This window comes from Rattus norvegicus, chromosome 5, assembly GCF_036323735.1.
Source record: "Rattus norvegicus strain BN/NHsdMcwi chromosome 5, GRCr8, whole genome shotgun sequence".
In the NCBI taxonomy this organism is placed as follows: domain Eukaryota; kingdom Metazoa; phylum Chordata; class Mammalia; order Rodentia; family Muridae; genus Rattus; species Rattus norvegicus.
The window spans coordinates 80,942,577-80,965,214 of NC_086023.1; the positions used below are offsets into that span (position 1 = coordinate 80,942,577).

Sequence of the window (22,638 nt, forward strand, 5' to 3'; positions counted from 1 at the left end):
GGATTTGTGTCACCATAACTGACTCATTTTATGTGCTTTCATTTATCTATTCTTCAACCCAAGTATGTGAGGGAGATCGTCTCAATCCCCTTTAACAGTCAATCACAGCTGAGAGATGAGTCTGTATTTTAGACGAATGTCTAAAGCTGCCTCTCAAACATGCTGTTAAATAATGCACTTAGCAAAGAAATATGACACTTCTAACTGCTCACTAAAGATTCATAATAGCCACTAGAATGTCAGTTGTCAGTTGTTTAAAAAACTCTCACAACACAACTTGAAACAAAGAACCACAGCCTACTGATGCAGGCGGGACCAGTGTGGCGTGGGTCAGCGCGCGGGCGCAGCCTGGGAGGGGCGATGCCAGAGAAGGCGGGGCCTGGAAAAACCACGCCCCCGGCACCTGCGACAGGTGGAGCGCGCGGCCTCCGGCACCGGCCATGTCCTCGGATGTCTCCGGGACGGAGTCCGGGTCCGAGTCCGGGCCGGAGTCGGTTCCGGAGCCGGTGCCGGAGCCCGGGCCGGAGCCGGAGTCGGAGCCGGGGCCGGGGCCGGCGCCCGGGCCGGGGCCGGGGCCGGCGCCGGGGCCGGGACCCGGACTGGGGCGGGAACCCGGGCAGAGGTACCAGCCATGCCAGTTGTGCCCCGAGCACGGGAAGCCTCTGAGCTGGTTCTGCCTCTCGGAGCGACGACCGGTATGCGCCACCTGCGCCGGGTTTGGCGGCCGATGTCACCGGCACCGCATCCGCCGAGCGGAGGAGCACGCTGAGGAGCTGAGAGTGAGCGGGCACGGGGCCGGGAACTAGGGCGGCTCTCTTGGGGCAAGGGTAACTGGCAGGAACCGGGGACCTTGGGAGAGAGTGGCTTCTCTGTGGCTTTCCTTGCAGAACGAGGTGATAAAGGTGTGATCTCTGAAGTAAACTGAATCCAAGTTTGAATCCTGCCCCCTCCCTGTGAGTCACAGATCCTAGCTTGGTGTCTTTCATCAGTAGTTTCGGGGCATTCACGTGTTTGTTATAGCTGACCTCATAAAAACTTAGTACCCCCCACCCCCGGAAACCTGGTCTTGACTGTGATGGAGGTGGTGGATGGGGTGGAAGAATGGCAGGACACTCTCTCTTCTAAGGCCTCCTCGTTCAGTGTGGCTCTAGGCTGGTCATTTTCCTGTTACACCCCCACCCTTTTCCCTGAGCTGCTGAGATTGGAGGCCAAGTCACCTTGGTGCCGCAGTCTACCTTTCATTCTAGCTGTGGCCCCTGGGGAACTCCTTGCAATTTGATTAAATGGCTTAATCTTCCCAACCCCACCCTGGCATTGAGCCCTGCTGCGCACTGAGAGCGGGTCGCTGGGGACATCACCTCCTCAAACCAGATTGTAATAAACACACCTTCCCGGAAACTGGAGCCAGTGGAGATCAGTTACTCAGGGATGGTGAAAATAAACTTGAGTAAAGTTGATGTAAATCAGCTTGCATCATGGGTAAGGGTTTTACAAATTCCTAAGGACTTAGATATGCCTGGGTTCTAACTAGGGCTTTTCAGAGGAGGAAAAGGGGGCCCACGGGAGGATGGTAACTCCTCCCAGACTCTTAGTATTCCGGGTTTAAGAGGGGGAGATTCATTGACCGGGCAAGAGGAAACCACTTTTTGATCTCAGCGGTTACGAAGAGGAAATGACCTAGTGGAAAATCTTGAAAAGCAACCATCACGACTATATGAGTGGTGGGAGGGGTGAAGGCCGGGACAGGATAGTAAGCTTGGTACTCTGCCTCAGGTGCCTTCCCTGGGCCACCCCAAGACCTTACACTTACATGCAACCCTGGCATAAGGAAAGTGAGTCTTGCCGTCTTTCTTTCTACTTTAGAGTTGTTTTTGTTGTTGTTTGTTCGTTTTTTTTTTTTCCATGCTGGGTTTTTTGAGCCTCATGTATTTTAGACCCCTGAGCTGCATGTCCAGCCCTAGAGTTTACAATGCCTTCAGCACACTCTTCCTGTCCCTCCATCCTGTAGTGAAAATGTCTCTGGAGCATAATCACTACTGACCTGGACAAAATAGGACCAGTTCAACTGCTCTTAGCTTCTGGATTCATGCCTTGATAGCTAGTTAGAAGGTAGGCTCATGGTAGGAACGGGCCTAGGTGCCCATTAGTGGACGAAAAGATAAGAAAAATGTGAACATTTTCACGGATATCCATCCACTAGAGCATTATTTCATAATACAGAATAAGATTATGTGATTGGCAGGAAGCTGGGTAGAATGGACACCTCCACATTAAGTGAAACAAGCCTGACTCTGAAAGACACCCATTTTCTCACGTATGTGGAACCTAGACACAAGCTGTAACAGGACGGCATGAGCTGGGTGTGGTGGCACACTCCTGTACTAGGAAGGTAAAGAGATGGCGAGTTCGAGGCCAGTTTGGATTTTACATTGAGGCCTTGCCATAAACAAACAAACAAACAAACAAACAAACAAACAAAGCCAGCTGTGACAGCTTTAGTCTGAACACTTAGGAGGAAGATTTCTGTGAGTTCAAGGCCAACCTGGTATGCAAAGTGAATTCTGGGACAGTCAGAGCTGTACAGAGAAACCCTGTGTCAAAAAAGAGATAGATGAAACTTAGAAGACGGGGCACTAAAGAAGAGAGGATCAGGGTTGGGGGAGGGGGAATTAATGAATGAATGAAGGGTGTGATTGAAGAAGAGTTACAGTGACACAGTCTATAGGATTAGTACACACTCATAAAACATTTGTTAAAGGAAAAAGGAAAAATGCTAAGCTCAATTCTCTCAGTCTCTGGGTACACGGTCACAATGCCACAGTTCACGATAGCTGACTGGCGGGAGCGTTTGGGAGAGTTTTCTGGAAGAGGTAGCTGGATTGCCTTGGGGCAGTTGGTACTGAGGCCCGTTGTTAGGGGGCAGTAATGGAGGGGTTGCTGCTTGGAAGAGTGCCACCTATTTCCTGCTGCCTAACCATGTCTCCTGGAGTGATCCACTTTACTATCTGCCTCAGCTTCCTCATTTCTAAACCGTTGTCTGTTCCTTTACAGTTGACACTAGTGACTTTGGGAACTGAGAACCGAGACTCACTTGTGGTCAAGGCCACAAGCGTTCATCATTAATAAATACATGTTATTATTGTAATTATAATTTATTGTAGTGTAATATTTACCAACATTAAATTACATTTATGAGCAGGAACTCCCCTCTGGATGGTAAGTCAGAGGTCAGAGCGGTGTTTATGCTCCAGTAGCAAGAGACAGAAACCCATACGAAAGTCAATATACCATAGGTTGTCAGTTGTGAGAAATAAAGCAGGGCAAAGGTGGAGGTGAGTCAGGGAGGCCCTCTCTGAGGAGGTAGCTTGTGAGTGAATAGACAGTCAGGGAGATAACTGAAGGAAGAAGGAAGAAGGCCAGGGCCTGAGCCTGGGTAAAGCTGTTGCTTTTGAGGAGCGGAAGGTTAGTGGAAGGTTAGTGGGAAGCAGGAGGTGACATAGGAGACAAAGAGTTGTGCCAGGTAGGACCTGTTGGCCAAGAGACCGGTTCTCACTGTGACTGTATTGAAAAACGACTGGGAGGTTTTGAGCCAACACAGCCTGTACTGATGGCCTCAGGAAAAATGGCTGTGCTAATGGGAGGCTTGAAGGTTGACAAAGGAGGCCCAACTTTGGGTTCAGACTGGATAGAGTAACAAGTGGAAGTAGTCATCGGTGAAGACAGAGGAGGAAGAGGGTTAGGGACAAACACATAAAGACCCAAGTATCTTTGATCAGGCTGGCCTCAAACTCACAGAGATCTGCCTGCCTCTGCCTCTTAAGTACTGAGATTGAAGCAGTACCACCAGTACCTGGCTAAGACCCAAGTGTCTTGATGGCCCCAAATGAGTTACTGGGGAGTCCAGCATTAGTGATCTGAAGAAAAGACATGATAGGCATATGTGGGGGTAGCATTGTCTTTGATAACAATGATATCTGGGTTTGGGCCTTAGGAGTGTGTGATTAAGAGCAGAGTAAAAAGGAAAAATCAGTGAGCGAGTGGCCCATATGCATGAATAAAGACGCTGTGGTGTCATTTGTGTTGTAGAACAAGATTGTGGACCACTGTGAGAAGCTGCAGTTACAGAGTGCTGGCATCACCAAGTATGTGGCCGAGGTCCTGCAGGGGAAGAACCAGAAAGCAATGGTAATTAATTCTTCCTCTCTCCTCTCCACACTGTGCCTCCTCCTAGGATAAGAGCCTAGTCCACAGCCTTGTACTACTGGCAGAGGTGGCTGATTCTCTCCTTTACTACACAGGCAATACACTAGAAAGCAGCGTTTTCGGTAACGTTGGGTTAGACCGTCAAAAAGATTAGTACCTTCCTTTACTCAAAAATTTTAGACTTACTTATTTTACGTGTATGATTATTTTGCTTGCATGTATGTATGTGGGCTATGTGTGTGCCTGGCACCCTTGCAAACCAGAAGAGGGCGTTGAATCACTTAGAACTGGAGTTACAGAGAGCTGTGAGCTACCATGTGGGTGCTGGGAAATGAACTCAGATCTTCTGCAAGATCAACAAGTACTCTTAACCTCCAAGCCATCTCTCCAGCCCCATACTTGAATCTTTCACTGTGGAATTATTTTGGGTACATCCCTAGAATTACGAATTTGGGCACTTTTACATGGTGTCTTCTTCTTCTTCTTTTAAAAACCAGTCTGAAGCATTGAAGCCAGGATCATGTATATGCTAGGAAAATGCTCTATCATTGAGCTACATCTCCAATTCTTTTGAGGTATTTCTTTTGTTTATTGAAACAGTGTTTCATATACCCTAGACTGACCTCAAACTTGCTATAGAGCCAGGAACTTCTGATCTTCTGCTTCCACCTTCAGGAGGTGAGATCACAGGCAGGTGCCTCTATGCCAGGATTCTTTGAAGTGTCCTTGCAACAGTATTATGCAGCAGGTGGCAGTCAGCACCCCTACTTGGGATGGGGAAATAAATCCTAGGGAAGTTAGTTGGCTTGCACACGGCCCTGCTGCCTCACTGCAGACTCAGTTCTATGCCCTGAGCCTCTGGCTCTCCAGCCACTGTAGCTGCTGCACTGCACTGCTGGTCCTTCTTCCAGAATGGCTATTGTCCCTCTACTCTCAAGTGTGCCCTTAAGGCCAGGGAACTGGCATAAACAAATATGTGTTGGGGTAAATCTCCAACCCTAATAAGGCCATGCAAGGAAAACACACCTCAGTTAATATGAACACAAGCTGCGCCTACATTGGGCAGATCCACCACTACACTGCTCTGTTCCCAGCTAGGAGGGCCCTTAGAACTGTGGCTTCTCCAGGCCACAGGCTTCAGCTCCATCTTCCTTCCACCTGCTCTTCTTCTGTCTTCCTCTCTCCTTCCTCTCCTCATCTCCCCTGCTCCTTTCTCTCCCTCTCTCTCTTCAGTTCCACTCCAATTCACCTTCAGTTCCACCTTTCCTTTCCACTGCCCAATCATCAGCTCTAGCCTTAATTTTACAAGTTAAAATGGGGAGATGGTTCACATGAAGTCACCTGAGTACGTGATTTACTCCTCTTCGAGGCAGCCCCCCTTGGGCAAGCGGAATTAGTGTCAAAATACAAACAGTACCAGGGCAATCCACCACAAACAGGGAACATCATAGCAGGGCACAGGGGTTTCTCAGAAGCTAAAGAGACCAGGACTAGGAACCAGGAGGCAGTGAGCCGTCCACCTAGTCTGTGTTCATCACCACTTCTGTTTGCAGGATGATGTTGATTTCTCTACTCCATCTGCCTTTCACTTTCTTTATTTATTTTTCCTTATTTTCTTGTCCCCTGCACTGGCTAAAGCTTCAGTACAATATAGACGGGAAGCTACAGTAGCAGATGCTGGCTGTGAGTGGGAGACTTCTGACATTTCACTATTTATTTAACAAATCTTTACTGAGCACTTCCACTGGCCTGCGTGCTGGGCCTTCTGCAGTGAACAAACATGAAACTGCTTGTTTTCTTCAATGCTCTGTTCTGTCAGTAGAGAGGGACAATAAAGGATGAGGTTTATGTCATGTCAGAAGTAATCCGCTCCTTGAGGGAGATGTAAAGAGGAAGGCGGACAACACGTCTGAGGCCAGGGGTTCGGTTTACTCATGCTATGCTAAGGAGTGCTCCCAATAGGAAAGGTTGCTATTTGGGGCTGGCATACGGCTCAGCAGATAAACTGCTTGCTGCAGGGGCCTGCTGCCCTGACTTTGTTCCCTGGAACCCACAAAAAGATAGAAGGAGAGAACTACTCGATAAAGTTGTGCTCTCACCTGCACACATGCACCATGGCGTGCACACCCATCTGCATGCACACAAACATACACAACACAATAAGTAAAAGTTCGAAGAAAGAAGGTTTATATTTGCACGGAAACCTAAGAAGTGGGGTAGTGAACCCCACAGCGGGGGAAGAGTATGCAGAGAGGTTACCGAGTGCAGATGCCCTGGGCAGAAGGGTGCTTGACCTGCTGGAGCAGTAGATCCTGCAAGGCTGAAGCTGTGTGAACGGGTCAGATGTAGGAAGAAGTCAAATCAGAGACGCAAGAGGTTCAGGGAGAACCTGGGCCAGAGAAGCAACAGGCTCAGAGAGGAGCTGGGTTCCACCCTCTTAGCCACAGAAGGGTTCACTTCATTTCAGATAAAGAGAAGCTGTTGAAAGGCTTTTTTCTTTTTTCTTTTCATAAACAGAGTAAGTGAAAGACTTAAGTTTAAGGAATGGGGGTAGCTCAGCAGTTAAGAGATTAAGAGCACTTCCTGCTGTTCTAGAGAATCTTAGTTTGGTTGCTAGTGCCTACTTGGGGCAGCTGGAGAGCCAACATGTATGTGGCATGCGTGTGTGTGCGTGTGTGCACACACGGGAGTGGTGGGGCAGAAAGATGGAGGCTTCCATTTTTAAAAAAGCTCCCTTTCAACTGTAGTAGGAAGTAACCGTAGGCAGCTAGAATGAAGCCAGGAGACTAAATAGGAAGCAGTTACAATAATACAAATGAGGCCATGTGCTTCAGATTCAAGTGAGTCTCCTTGATATTCTAAGCTGGTCTCCCCTCTGCACTGGGTAGATCATGGGTCTCAATTTAAACAGAGGTGACTGCTCCTTGTACTGTACAAAGCAGGTTTCCAGAGACAGGGCCCACGGAAGCAACTGGCTGTCCTTGGCCTTCTGCCACAAAGAAGGCAGCTCTACTCTGACTCATCTGGCAAGAGTCGGAGTGCAGGTGCTTTATGCCACAAATGGATGATTGGTCACCTGGCGTGGCGCTAGACTGACAGCCAGAGGAATGCGCTTCTGGTTCCACTTCTGCCGCTGGCTCCCTGTGTTAGCGTTAGAAGAGATCTTCCCTAGGACAGTTCCCCGCCCAGTCACTGAGTCCATGTTTTGAGGTACCCACTGCATGCCAGGCCCTGACCACTGGGAGTTAGAAGGTGATGTTCATTACCTTGCTGAGCTGAGAATTTTCTTCAGAGCCACTCCAGGGAACAGAAAAACCCTCCTTTGGGGCTAACTGGAATGAACAAGCCTTAGAGGTGATATGATTTTTGCCTCGGGTGGGGTCAATTTTAACTGAAGCCTGGTTGGTTCTAGTTGATAAGAGTGTCTCTTTAAGGTCCTTCTGCTCTGTTGATCGCTATGGTTCACTTGTCAGCACCTGCACCGACAGTGTGTGAATATCGGGTGTAGGTCTGCGGGATTGAAATAAATCAAGTACACAGGTCATCCGTTTTCAGCAAGTGCCAGCAAGGCTTTACTGAGATCTCCTTATATACCAGGTGAAAACCCCCAACCAGGAAAACAGGAAAAGTCTGTGTGGTAAAAGTTCTGGCCCAATCAAGGGCATAAACAACTTCTTAACAACAACAAGCAGGAAGGCTGGGTGGGGAGGAAGGGTGCCATGGAGAATCCCAGCCCCAAATCAGGGGCTAAGAGCAGCTGCCAAGGGTGTAAACAATTTCTTGCTATAGCAGGCTAAAAAGGCTCAGCGAGGGGGGGAGGGAAACACCAAGGTAGGACCCAACAATTCCCCCTCTTTTATTATTTTTTTTAAGTAGCACCTGTCTTAGGATCAATCTGGGGTTCCAAAACTCTTTCCCGTCTCTGAAAATCCTGCCAGCCTCAGGATTTTCTGTCTTAGGAGAGTATGGTCCCAGAAGGTTGCCCGTCTTTGGCTAACTACTTGTCATACAAACTGAGCCTAATTTGGGCCAGTGGATTATTCCCGGCCAATGAAAACCAAACCTGTTTGGTTTCAGCCTGAGACTGGATCTGTTGGTACTCTAGAACAGCCCAAGGGCAGCTGCTAAGGGCGAGCAATCAAGATAAGCACTCATCCCCAAGAGCCTTGCTGCTATTAAGGACCTTAACAGGGGTTACACACATAAAATGATAAAAGTCAGAACAAGATATAACATGGGTTTCACAGAGGAAGTCCAATTGAGAACAGTTTGTTGGTTGAGATGAAGAATGACCAACTGAATCTGAATATTAATGCTATAGCCAATGCTGTGGCGACTTCTCCAGAATGTATCCATAGTCCCACAGTCCCTACGACAGCTGCCAATTGATATATGGCTACACTGGCCACTGTAGCAGCAGTGGCTGAAATGGTGATGGTAGCAATGACTGTCACAGTAATGCCAAAGTCTCTTTTATGCCTGTAGAGTACCACTGGGAATCAGCCTTTATCCAGAGGTATGGGGATCACACCAGGAAGTCGAACAATCCATGTAGAATCCTTTTGTTCCCAGCAACTGGTTGGTAGGAATGGACCTAGGAGAACAATTGAGAATCTCCTCCCCTTACCCTATCCCAGCCCCATTCCGAACCAAAAAGGAAAAAGGGGTGCCACCACACATGGCACAGATTTTAGAAAATGTTTACTCTTCTCATTTGGGCAAAAATGTGAGGTTTCAAAAATATCAGATACACTTCAAGAGGCAGTACTTAGAGGTTTTAGGCCAGCACCTATGTGCGCTGGTCTAGGAGGCAGATAACTACCATTTCTAAGAAGACTAATGGGTACAAAATATCTCTCAAACCTATTAACACTAGCATTGGTAACAGTAATACTTAAATCAGCTATGGAAACATTACCAAAAGTAAACATGAATGAAAAAAGGAGCTATTTAACGAGGCTTTATAAAAATTTTAACAAAACGTAGACTATCCTTTAAGATAAAAGTAAGGTTGAGAATCATTCGTTTTACCCTTGTGCGAGCTGCCATTTTACCTGATGTGTGGTCTGTTGTGGTAACAGCGGGCTGTGTTCTGTTATGCATTCCCACTGGCATCAGGATCGGGAGATTCTTCATGAAGTTTTGGTATATCCCTGGGTGGACTGTCATCCACTGGACGCACACAACGCTCAGGAACCCAAACAGGGGTCTCAGCATCCTTGGGAAAGATGCAAGCTGATCCTCTCACCCTGACTAAGATGGGGTCAGGCCCCTTCCAGGCTCCTGAAGCCAGATCTTTCCATTTAACTAAACCATTATGTGCTCTGTCCTTCTTCCAGTGCCTGTCAGCCGCGGAGAGACCAGTCTTGTCCACAATTAAAAAATTTAAGATATAAAGGATAGTTGATAATTTAGTAGGAGGGGCTGTATACTCTCCCTCTTTTAGTCCTCCAAGTTGGTTATTTATGGTTAAATGGGCTCGCTCTACAATTGCTTGACCTTGAGATTTGTAAGGGATACCGGTTTTATGAAGGACATCGAAATAAGCACAAAATTGTTGAAATGTTTTGCTGGTATATGCTGGTCCATTATCAGTTTTTATTTGCCTAGGCACATTCATAAAGGCAAAGGCTTGTAAACAATGGCTTTTCACATCTTTGATCTTTTCTCCACTGTGAGCAGAAGCAAAGATCAATCCTGAATAGGTATCTATGGACACATGGACATATTTCAATTTCCCAAAAGAAGGTACATGTGTGACATCCATTTGCCAAGTATCATTGGGCATCAATCCTCTAGGATTGACGCCCAGACTGAGTGAAGGCATTAACAGAGCACACGAAGGACACTGAGTAACTATCTGAACAGCTTGCTCCTTGGTGCATCCTGTACTATGTTTTAAAGGTTGTGAATTTATATGAAATTTTCTATGTAATTGAAGGGCCAAATCATAAGAATCAAGGGCTACAGCTATAAATTGTGGCCTAGTATACAGATCAGCAGCAGCATTACCTCCTGCCAAGGGGCCAGGCAATCCAGATGACCTCTGATATGCCCTACATAAATGGCTCTTTGCGTTGCCACAATAATGCCTGCACACTTGCAAAAGACAAGAGTAGGTGGGGAACACAGGAGCAACATGTGCAGCAGTTTCCAAAGGTAAAATAATATTAGATACATAAACACTATTGGTATAAATATTGCACGGCTCTTCAGGAAACAAGGATAGCGCTAAAAGAAGGGCCTTTAATTCAGCCAACTGTGCTGAGGTGGAATAAAGCATCATTTCCTCCACTTTGCCCTCTGAAAGAACCACAGCGTATCCCTTAGAAGAACCATCAGTGAAAACTAATCTAGCTTTACTTAAAGGCTGATTTTTGACTATAGAGGGAAAGATCACAGGATGTAACTTAAAAAATTGACAAATTTTATTTTCAGGATAATGGTTATCAAATTGACTAGTAGTGGAACATGAAAAAATAGACCAATCATCAAAAGTTCTAATCAAATTATTTACCTGTTCTTGATCGTAAGGTAGAATAATAAATTTAGCCTCTACCCCAAAGACCTGAATACTCATTTTTTGAGCCTTAAAAAGTAATTGCACCACTGCCTGGTAATAGGCTATCACCACCTTGGCTGGAGAGACCTGAGAATGGACCCATAATAGGGGACCATCCTGCCAAAAAAGTCCAGTTGGGGAATGTGAGGACGCAAAAATAATCAAGGAGAAGGGCTTGTTATAATCAATATAATTAAGATGAGCTTTCTCCAAAGCATCTTGTACTAGTTCTAAACACTTACGGCCTTCAGGTGTTAAAGTTCTTAAGGAAGTTGGAGAAGGTTCTCCCTTCAAAATTTCAAATAACGGTTTTAGCTGTCCTGTACCAAGATGTAATGAGGGGCGAAGCCAATTTATATTTCCTAGTAATTTTTGGAAATCATATAAGGTTTTCAATTTATCTAATCTAATTTGTAATCGTAATGGTTTTATTCCCTTTTGCAGTAATTGATGTCCTAAATATTGATAAGGGAAATTCTGTTGTATTTTCTCAGGGGCAAGGACCAATCCTGCTGATTGCAAATCCTCCTGAAGGTCTGCAAAGGCCTCTAGTACCTCAGTTTTATTGGGCCCTGACAGTAAGATATCATCCATGTAATGAACAATATACAACTGAGGACATCTATCCCTAAGGGGCCTTAGGGCAACAGCAACATAAATTTGACAAAGGGTGGGGCTATTAGCCATACCCTGAGGTAAAACTACCCAATGAAAGCGATGGGCCGGTTCCTTGAAATTAGCTGAAGGCACACTAAAGGCAAATCTTTTACAATCTTTAGGGTGCAAAGGGATAGTAAAAAAGCAATCTTTTAAATCAATAATTAACATGAACCAAGATTTAGAAATTGCTACAGGGGAGGGAAGGCCAGGTTGTGTGGCCCCCATAGGTTCCATAGTCTTACTGACTTCTCTAAGATCTTGCAAAAGACGCCATTTTCCTGATTTTTTCTTGATCACAAAGATAGGAGTCTTCCAGGGAGATGTAGATGGAACTATATGTCCTGCTTCAAGTTGTTCCTGCACTAAAAGATGAGCAGCCTTCAATTTCTCTTTGGATAAGGACCACTGCCTGACCCACGCTGGTTTATTAGAATTCCATGTAATGGGTAAAGGTTGAATGCTTGGAGGCTGTTTAGCAGTGGCCCTTAAGATAAATTTCCCAGTCTACTCTTGTCCCAAGGATGGTGTATAATCTGTTTTTCCTCATTAATACTGTACGATTTTTCCTATAAAAATTTTTTTTCTAGTCCCCTACCTGGGCTCCTCCCCATACTTTTCATCATTGTTTGAGCAGGTTGTGTAGTCAAGACAGCTCCCATATCAGGAAGAACATCCCTTCCCCATAGAGTAACAGGAATATAATCGATGATAAAGGGTTGAAAATATCCCATATGTCCTTCCTCGTCTTTCCATTTAAGTATTTTACTACTCCTAAAGGGGGCCGAAGCAGTGCCAATTCCCTGCAGGAGTAACTGCGTAGTGTCCAGTGGCCATGCCTTAGGCCAGAAACTCTTAGAAATGACTGTGGAGTCTGCTCCAGTATCTAATATTCCCTTGAAGGCCTTGCCTTCAATCCACAAGGTCAGTATGGGCCGCTCTGCCAAAGAGGAAGCCCAAAAGGCGCTAATACCAGTGGAGCCAAATCCTTGATTCCCTCTGCTGAATTTCCTTACTAGATTATCAGTGTTGAATTGAGGGAATAATATAAGCAGAGCTATACGGTCTCCCTGGGGGATAACTATCCCACCCCTTTCGACAGAGACCATGATTTTAATTTCTCCTGTGTAATCGGCATCGACGACCCCGGGCAGTATTCTGATTCCCTTCAAGAGGGCACTACTGTGTCCTAAAAGAAGGCCCAAACTGCCAAAAGGCAGCGGCCCATATACACCCCCCCCACCCTTACTCGTGAGTGGGGCTTTGCTAGAGCCTGACCCTTCACCTTATTCCTTGCCAGATCATGGCTAATGCAACGAGGGAAGTGATCATCCAGAGGTTGAGTCTGGTGAGGTGCCTGTGTGAGAGTGAGGAACAGCGATTACTGGAGCAGGTGCACAGCGAAGAGGAGCGGGCCCACCAGTGCATCCTGACTCAGAGGGCACACTGGGATGACAAACTCCGGAAACTGGACTCCCTCCGCACCAGCATGGTGGACATGCTCACCCATCTGAATGACCTCCAGCTGATTGTAAGTCAGGAGAGGGTGAGGACGAGAGGTGGGCCAGGTTCCCTTGATGTGAAGAGCTTGAGAATGCCTGTGGGTGGGATGGTGAGTGACAGTGAGCCTTTGGGACAGGGATGGGTGACGATGATTTCAAACCAGACTCTGAAGCTCCTTCCATCTAGGCCCAACTATATACTTCCTCAGCAAAGAACCCAGCTAAGTCAGGTCGACCAAAAGCCCTCACCACTGACATCTCATAGCCTTTGGCATTGATCAGATCTACATCTCCACTATCCCTAAGTGTTGTTTGATCATCCTGGTCTGTCTTCAGCAGGAATCCTGTTAGGTAGGGTTAACCAGGATCCTTCCTCCCCCTCAGAGTTTTCCACCCACCAATCCCATCCTGCTCCATGGCCATCAATTCCCAGGCTGTATTTGGAGCTGAACCCAGTGTTCCTCTCATTCACTGCAAGATCCCCACACAGTGGCCCCTGTATCTATATTTACTATATGTTTAAGTACATATCATTGGCTCATTCCATTTTAATATGAGACGGGGAATATAATTATGAGAGTTTTGGCCCCTTATAACAACATACTTTCAATGTCAAACGTGTATTGAGGGCCTAAGTGTTGTGCAATGGGGCAGAGTTATAGGACACAGCTGCAGTTGTTCCCAACCGTACCCAAGACAAACACTGACAAGTCACTGTAGCAGAGGAGTACCTCGGAGGTCAGGACATCCCCAAGGCAGTTGGAGTGGATCATAGACAGCTTCCTGGATGAAGTAAAAAGAAAAGTACTCAGGTACAGGGAATTGGGGTGGTGAAGAAAGTTCGAAAGTACACAGGAAGAAGGCTGTGCAAGGGCACCAATGTAAACAAATACACTCTTGGTATGCCCAGACATAAGCACAGTTAATATTCAGTTTGTTGCTTTTCAAAGTACTTTATAGATATGAAGATGCCTCCAGTTTTGAGGGGATGGCAAGACATTGGGGTATCACTGGAGAACAGAGAGATGCAGAATCACCAGGCCAGCCTCCTCCCTTTCAAGTCGGGCAGTCATGGAGACTGTCCTAGATTGTGACTGTCCTAGATTGTGCGTTCCTTCAGCACCAGCTCCCAGGCACAGGCAATTCTGTCCTGGCCACAGGAATGGTCACAATAAAGTACTCAAAGTCAACAGCCATCTAGGAGCTGATTGATAGTCTCCGTGGCAGCGGGCAGTGGGGATCTGGGTCTATAGAGGATGGTCCTGAAATGGAGTTGAGGGGAACCAGGGATGCCTCAGGGTAGGTGGCAATGGGTGACTCATTCTTCGTGTGTGCAGGGAGGGCAGGGGAGCCTGTGCGTGTGTGAGATTCAGCCCAGAAAGGTTTGTGCTTGGTCTTTGCTGTACAGTCTGCGTCTACTCACATTGTATGCACCGAAGTGTCTTCAGGTCTTCTCCATTTGCTGGGAGTGCTGCCAGCCTGACCTTGCTCTTTTCTCTTTCAGCAGATGGAGCAGGAGATTCTTGAGAGGTAAGTGGCCATATGATTTCCTCAGGCAGTTACTGAGACTCCCAGTTCTTCCTAGGCAGTGTAGCTGAGCAACGTCCTAGAGGCTGGCTCCAAGGTCATCTCCTGAGCCTTACCCCACCATGTTTGGTTAGGTACATTTGGAAAGGCAGTGAAACAAGTATTTATTACTCAGGGTCTTGCCTTGGGCTTTCTAATCTTACCCTACTTAACTAGGGTCATTATGGTTAAGAATGCTGAGGCCCAAAGGGGGCAGAAAATTTGCTAAGACCCAGAACTGGAGCCTGGAGTCACCTGATACTTGTCCCCTTGACTCCTCTACCTTCCTTTCTGCAGTGAAAGGACTTCAAGACTCAAGTTTGTATTCACACTCCAATGTCCTATCTAGTCGTTCAGTAAAGGAATTTCAACAGGTCCCTCCTGTGTACTAAAAGGTTGAGAGGCTGGGGCCTGAGGAAATGACCAAGTGGATAGAATTTGCCAGGCAAGGTGATTAGCGATCTCTCTATGGTTGCTGCTTGGTACTTCAGGGCTTTGCCTAGCTCGTACAAGGTCCTGGTTCAATTCCTGACCCTCTAAAAAGAAAAGCTGAAAGTTAAAGGGGAATCTTCATCAACTCTTCCCAGTCTCATTTCCCTAGAGATATGGTTGGTTTCAAATTTGTAGATTTTTTAAATGTATTTGTTTAGTTACTTAATTATTTTGGGTGCATGTATGTATGTGGGTGTGCCATGGCTCATGTGTGGAGGTCAGAGACAACTTGTGGGAGTTGATTCTCTCTACCACATTGAACTCAGGTTGACGAGCTTTGTTGCAAGTACCTTTATCCACTGAGTCTACTCACCAGTCTTAGATGTGGAATTTCAAATGTGTGTGTGTGTGTGTGTGTGTGTCTGTGTGTGTCTGTGTGTGTGTATATATGTGTGTGTGTGTGTGTGTGTGTCTGTGTGTGGTTCTCCGTGTGTGTGCTTCTGTGTGTCTGTGTGTGTGTGTGTGTGTGTCTGTGTGTGGTTCTCCGTGTGTGTGCTTCTGTGTGTATGTGTGTGTGTGTGGTTCTCTCTGTGTGTGTATGTGTGTGTGTGTGGTTTTCTGTGTATGTGTGTATGTGTGTGTGTGGTTTTCTGTGTATGTGTGTGTGTGTCTCTCTGTGTGTGTATATGTGTGTGTGTGTGTGTGTCTGTGTGTGGTTCTCCATGTGTGTGCTTCTGTGTGTCTGTGTGTGTGTCTGTGTGTATGTGTGTGGTTCTCTGTGTGTGTGTATGTGTGTGTGTGGTTTTCTGTGTATGTGTGTGTGTGTTTCTGTGTGTTTTTGTGTGTGTGTCTGTATGTATGTGTGTCTGTGTGTATGTATCTGTGTCTGTGTGTGTGTTTCCTTTTTTGCTTTCTTTTAACAATATCTATTTTTAAATGAACACAGATGGGATTATTTTAATTATTTTATACCCGTTGTTCTACTTCTTAGTAGCTATTTTAGAAAAAAATTCAACATCAGTACTTTTAGAGTTCCTTCTTTTCTTTTTTTTTTTTTTTTTTTTTTTTTTTTTGGTTCTTTTTTTCGGAGCTGGGGACCGAACCCAGGGCCTTGCGCTTCCTAGGCAAGCGCTCTACCACTGAGCTAAATCCCCAACCCCGAGTTCCTTCTTTTCTCCCTTCCTTTCTTTCTTCCTTTCTCCCTTCCCTCCTTCCTTTTTATTATTTTTTTAATCTTTACGAAGAATCTCACTATTTAATACTGACTGGCTTTGAACTCCCTGTGTAGACCAGACTGGCCTCAGATTCACAGAGGTCACCTGCCTCTGCCTCCCGTATGCTAAGATTATAGGTATGCCCACAACATTCAAGGACCTCACTTTTTTTTTTTTTTTTTTTTTTTTTTTTGGTTCTTTTTTTCGGAGCTGGGGACCGAACCCAGGGCCTTGCGCTTCCTAGGCAAGCGCTCTACCACTGAGCTAAATCCCCAACCCAGGACCTCACTTTTTTGAAAGTCTGTGAAGTATTCCATTGTAAGGATGTCAATCCTTACACCAAACTCTCTCTCTCTCTGATAAAAATAGATTCTATTAGTTATTCTATTTTTTGTGTATGAATGCTTTCATAGGCACTCGTGCCTGGTGCCTATGAATATCGGAAGAGGACATCAGACCCCCTGGAACTGGAATTATGGGTGGTGAACCATCTTGTGAGTGCTGGGAATCAAACCTGGTTCCTCTACAAGATTAACAAGTGCTCTAACCTCTGAGCCATCTCTCCAGCTTGCTCTCTCCGAATGTTATTTTGTTTATGGTGCTGGGTGTCCAACTCAAGAGCCTCACACATGTTAGGTAGGAGTTTTGTCTTTTGTTTTTGCTTTTGAAATATAATTTCATGTAGCCCAGGCTAGCCACCTACACCTTTAAGGCAAGTTTGACTGATTCCCTCATAGAGTTTCCCACACTCTGGTCATTTTTTCAGTCTGCTCATCTTTATCATTTTCTTCCTTTAACACTGCATTTCCTTAGTACGAAGCAAGCTTGACTGTGATTTTAATAAAATCTCATCTCTAATTTTTAAATTTTTGAACTACCTCAAACTTACAGAAAAGTTGTAAAAATGGCATAATGAGCTTTGCTAGAAGCAGTGTTCTGCCACGGAATCTCTCACACTGTTGTTCTGCCTATCCGTGTGGCTCTCCTTTACCATCCCTCGGCATCTCCTCTTTCATAGTGTTTATAGACAAACTTTTTTTCTGACTTATTTTATGATATGTTGCGGATAACATAACTTTTTGTCTCTAAATACTTTAATATAGCTCCTAAAAACAATAGCAAATGCAAACCATCACAAAATCTAAGATGAGGCATCAGTGTTCCCCGATTACTGACATGTCATTGTACCCGGCCTTCAGCCAGAGCTTGGGCATACATGGAACTTCCTATGCATGATCTGTATCCTAACTTCCAATTCTGGCCTAGCATAGCAGTGTTTAGCCTTTGCCTGTCTCCTATTCCATATTTGAATCCATATTTAAATAACCCTGGCTCTCAGGCTGGGCTTGGTGGTGCACAACTTTAACCCCAGCACTTTGGAGGCAGAGACAAACAGATCTCTGTGAGTTCAAGACCAGCCTAACCTACACAGAGAGCTCCAGGACAGGGCTACATAGAGAAACCCTGTCTCAAAAACACTACCACTACTACCACCACCAACAATAATAAAATAAAAATAAAATAAAAAAGAACCCCAGCTCCCAGGAGGCCAATAGCTGTCTGCATTCATTTGCTCAGTCCTCTAGCACACACACCATTGGATTGCTGAGTCCATGCTTCTTCCACTGAAGATTTGCGTGTAGTGCCTTGTGCTCTGACCGAGGTCAGTCTTGCCCAAGTACCGTTAGAAGGGACAATAGGTAGAATCTCACTTATCTAATGAGAAATGCCTTTGCTGTCTCTGATGTTTCTACATCCGTGGTGGCTGGGATCAGCTCTTGCCTAAGAGTATCATCAAGTCCCCACTGCATAGATGGAGTGTTCTGATTCCAACAAGGCTTTGCTATATTCAGGCCCCACTATACCTCAGGACCAGGACTTTTGTATTCTACACCATGCAGTGGCTGGGCCAGGTGGCTTGCTGTTGATTTCAGTCCATGTGTGGGTTCAGGTCTGTCCTAGAATGGCAACCTAGTTGCTGACATTGTCTCCACCTGTTAGCTGGGGCTTCTCCACATAGAGCTGCTGTGGTTTGAGAGCATAGGCTCTCTCTTGTTCTGACCACAAAGAGCCTTTGTCACCAGGGCCCATTGTCAGAGTTTGTAAGGCCCTTCTCATCCCAGGACAGTCAGTGACAGTCTCTCAGAGACCTTGCGTGCATCACACAAGTACTGCTGAATGACCTCAGGCCATCTCCAGAATTAGAGGTAGTAGGAAAGTTCTTTCTGAGAAGCCAGGTTGGAGGAGAGCAAAATGTTGGACACATTTCCACTTCACTTTTTTGTCCCTTTGAGATTTCATTTCATGCCAAGGGAAAAAAATGTCTTGAATGGTGCTGGGGCTCCGACCTGAATTTGTTCTATTTTTCCAAGGAAGCAGGACTTGAGTTCAGCTCTCATTTTCCTGCTAAGTGCCTTGTATAAAGTCTGATCTCATGTCAGATGGGATAACCACTACCTTCCCATCACAACAAAGTTTAAGTGACCATGTATAAAAACAGTAAACACAGAGGCCAAACAGCTAAATAAATGGCAACCCGTCCTAAGGCATTCCCTTCTTTAATTTTTTGTTTGTTTTTAATATTTATTTATCTTATTTTATATATGTGTGTATACCTGATTATATGTGTGTGTGTGTGTGTGTGTGTGTGTGTGTGTGTGTGTGTGTGTACATATGAAGATATCAGAAGAGAACATTGAATCCCCTGGATTGAAGTAACAGAAGGTTGTGAGCTGCCACATGGGTTCTAGGAATTGAACCAAAGTCTCCTACAAGGGCAACAAGTCCTCATGACTGTTGAACCATCTTTTCAGCCCTACTTGGGTTTTTCTGTGAGTGTGTGTGTGTGTGTGTGTGTGTGTGTGTGTGTGTGTGTGTGTGTGATGTCTACATGTATGTTTGCATGTTTTATGTGTGTGTGAATGCCATTGTGCATGTGCCATAGCATGTCAGAGAACACTCTCAGATGCTGGTTCTTGCCTCTTTTCTTGACTGAGATAGGGTTTCTTTGTCGTTAGCCTCGGCTATACCAGGCTAGTTGGTCCTCGAGCTTCCTATCTCCATCTTTCCTAGAAGCACAGGGACTGTTGGTGTGCACTATCACACCAAGTTTTCATGGGTTCTGTAGATTCAGCCTCTGGTGCACAGCTTGCACTGCAGGTGCCTTACCTGTTGAGTCAACTCCCCAGCTTCCAGCCCTTCCCCTTGATGAAGAAATGTCCTATTGCTGTGCAATCCTCAAGAAGGGCTGAGGAGTGACTGGATCCTTGGACTAAACCAGAGAAACATTTACCGATGCATTGGGTTTTGAAGGATGTGAAACAATTTCTAGAGCGTTTAATAGAGAAATGTTCTCACACAGCAGATCCCGAGGCCCAGATCCTCTTCCGGCTCTGCTGTCAGCTTCCCCAGGGCACTCCTGAGTCACTCAAACTCCAGAGCACACTGCCTTCAGTTTCCACTCTCCAAGATTTACTTATTTTTATCATTGTTTGCATGCTTGTGTGTCTGTGTGTACAGGTGGCTGCAAGCACTCACAGAGTTTTCTGAACCCTGGAACTGGAGTAATGGGTGGTCATGTCGGTGCTGGGAACCTCTGCTAAAACAGCAGGCACTCTTAACAGCTGAGTTCTCTCCAGCCCCTGCCACCAATTTCTATACCAGCCCCGAGAGTACACTCCCCTATAGACTGTCTATCTGCTTCAGGGGACTTCAGGAAAATCTACTTTCCCTTCTGGCTAATACAATCATGGTATTGCCCTACCAAAGGATGAATTTCCTTTTGTTTTTCTCCCCTCACCCATGTGGAGCTATACAAGTTTCCAGAATCTTCCTGAATCTCTGTCTCTTTCTCTCTCTCTCTCTCTTTTTTTTCCCCCTGCATAAGGGCCGAGGAAGCAGAGGGCATTTTGGAGCCCCAGGAGTCGGAGAAATTAAGCTTTAATGAGAAGTGTGCTTGGAGCCCTCTACTGACTCAACTGTGGGCAACATCGGTTCTCGGGTCTCTCTCAGGTTAGGAGCTGCAAGAGTCCAGCATTGTCTGTCTGCCTGCTTGCCTGCCTGCCTGTGTGTGATGGGGGTGGGAGTGCTGCTGGGTCACACTGGGCATTGGCACAGGTGTGATGGTAACTGCTTTGGTAGCCAGTGATGTTGGAAGCAGGCTGCTCAGTAGGGCCAAGGCTGTACAGCTTGACCAGCCTGCTTTCCCCTGTCTAAGCCATTCCCATTTCTCTACGGTTAGGCATAGGATTAATTATGTTCCTTTAAGTCATGTCCTCCTTACATCTCGCCTTCTAAAAGTTGAATGGCATCCACCAGAGTCCGCATGGAAGCTGCCTAGATTTGCTTCACTCATCCGTTTAACAACCATCAGAATAAATGGTTGAGTGAGGTGATCCGCACTCGTAAGCCCAGCACTTGGGTGGCTCAGGCAGGAAGAGTCTGGGTTCAAGGCTAGTCTGACATTCACCCTATCTGAGACCCAGTCTCAAGAACAAAAGAACAACAAAACATTGACTGGTGGTGAATGTGGGCCTGCCCCTGTACTGCAGACTGGGGCAACAGAAGTGATTATCAGAAGTGACTGTCTCTCCTGAGAATATAGACATTAATTACTAGCTCAGGTTGTATGTTGTAGATTCTGGTATCTGATGGTCCTCAGTTTGGCTATCATGTTTCCTAGTTTTGTGCTCTGCCCTCAGGATATCAGCTCTAGAAGCCACAGGTAGGAAGGAGCAGCTAGAAAGCAGTACGATATGGCAATACTAAAACATTGGGTCTTCATTTGATACCACCAACTTGGCACTTCTTTCTGGGCCTTATTTCTACCAGAGTTTGTAGATGAAGATTTTAGACCAATAACTATTGTTCTCCTGGATAAGTTCCTCATCAAGTATTTTATATGAGGCATTTAACACATATCATCTAGTCCCCAAAAATACCCTATAAGTCCTCTAAGTGTTGTCCTATTTAAAGATGAAGAAGCTGAGGCTCAGAGAGAGTGAATGGCTTGTCTGAGGTCTCAGCAAGTGGCAAGAAAGCCTTTGACTATCTAGTAGGACCAGGTTAGGAATGGGGCTGAGGAGGACCTGGTACAACCCTGAGAACTCTTTCTGGCAGGCATGGAGGATGTGCTTATTGATGAAAGGACTGTCGGCCCCTTATTGAATTTGTCCGAAGATCGAAAGACCCTGACCTTCAATGCCAAGAAGTCCAAGGTCTGCTCAGATGACCCAGAGCGCTTTGACCACTGGCCCAATGCCCTGGCTGTCAATGCCTTCCAGACTGGGCTCCATGCCTGGGCAGTGAATGTTAAACACAGCTGTGCTTACAAAGTGGGTGTGGCCTCAGCTCAGCTGCCCCGAAAGGGTTCTGGCAGTGACTGCCGCCTGGGCCACAATGCCTTCTCCTGGGTCTTCTCCCGCTATGATCAAGAGTTCTGTTTCTCACACAACGGGAACCATGAACCTCTGGCGCTCCTCCGGTGCCCAACACAGCTGGGCCTGCTGTTGGACCTGCAGGCAGGAGAGCTGATCTTCTACGAGCCTGCCTCAGGGACAGTGCTTCACATCCACCGTGAGTCCTTCCCGCACAGGCTCTTCCCAGTCTTTGCTGTGGCCGACCAGGTCATCTCCATCGTTTGCTGACCTGTGACCACCGTGAGACCAGATCCACCTCCCCATCACCCTTTCGGGTCAGGCCATGCTTCTAGCTAGTGTCCTTTTCCTTGATGATGTGACTGGTGTTCCCCATGGGCAACTTTTGGAGAGATGGGCATCTGCTTCAGACTCAGACATAACTTTTCAATGCTGGTCATCTGTGGGGATCCTGTTTCTTCCCTCTTGGCCTTAGTCTCCCACCACACTTGTGCCCTTCCAAGGGTCTCATTAACCTGTGTCTCTGGCATCCAGCATAGTACCTTGTGCATGGCGAGTATACAGCAAGGTACAGTGAGGGAACAAATGGTTGATCAAACAGGTGACCAGTTGTGTGGCAGTGTCTGGAAAAGCACCGCAGTCCCTGAAAGTGCCTAGCTGCGGAGAAGGCTGTGCCGAACTTTCCCTAGCCTCTCAGTTCAGTATTTCTTGGTCTTTTTCATGATACACCATGTGAAGAGGATGTTTTCCTAGCATACAAAGGACAACCTGCCAGGCTACTGTTGGCCAGAACACTGTGCCCTCCTCCCACATTCTGTTGAGGCACCAGTATCCTGTCTCCAGGAAACCTGCTTGCAGCACACTTTTTGACATCTGTCCCGGGCCCAGAGGCTGAGCTCTAGCATGGCTTACATGTGTGAGAGAAGGGTGACAAACATTCCCCCTGGTGAACACCCCACATCACGACTCCTCCTTAGGGTGGAGAGCAGCAAGCAAGAATAGCTGAGGGGAAAGGAGGGCTGGCCTTAATAAATGAATGTGAGCATTATTAAAGGGTTCTAAAGATGTAATGATGTCTTCGCTAGTAACTGGCTCCATGCTGATTGGTAGCCTTGGGTATATGCTTA

At 46.3% G+C, this 22,638-nt stretch overlaps 1 protein-coding gene across 2 annotated transcripts; it reads left to right on the forward strand.

Annotated features, from left to right (window-relative positions):
• The first annotated feature begins 397 nt into the window (after positions 1 to 397).
• Positions 398 to 22,581, forward strand: Bspry (B-box and SPRY domain containing). Of its 2 annotated transcripts, none has more exons than XM_017593607.3 (6): positions 398 to 779; positions 4,087 to 4,185; positions 12,723 to 12,953; positions 14,432 to 14,454; positions 20,023 to 20,147; positions 21,255 to 22,581. In XM_017593607.3, the coding sequence occupies exons 1-6, from the start codon at positions 441 to 443 to the stop codon at positions 21,779 to 21,781; spliced, it is 1,344 nt and encodes a 447-aa protein (XP_017449096.1). In that variant the 5' UTR covers positions 398 to 440; the 3' UTR covers positions 21,782 to 22,581. The 2 variants fall into 2 exon arrangements, with proteins under 2 accessions (XP_017449096.1, NP_071597.2); NM_022261.2 differs by having other exon boundaries at positions 403 to 779; positions 14,429 to 14,454.
• The last annotated feature ends 57 nt before the right edge of the window (positions 22,582 to 22,638 follow it).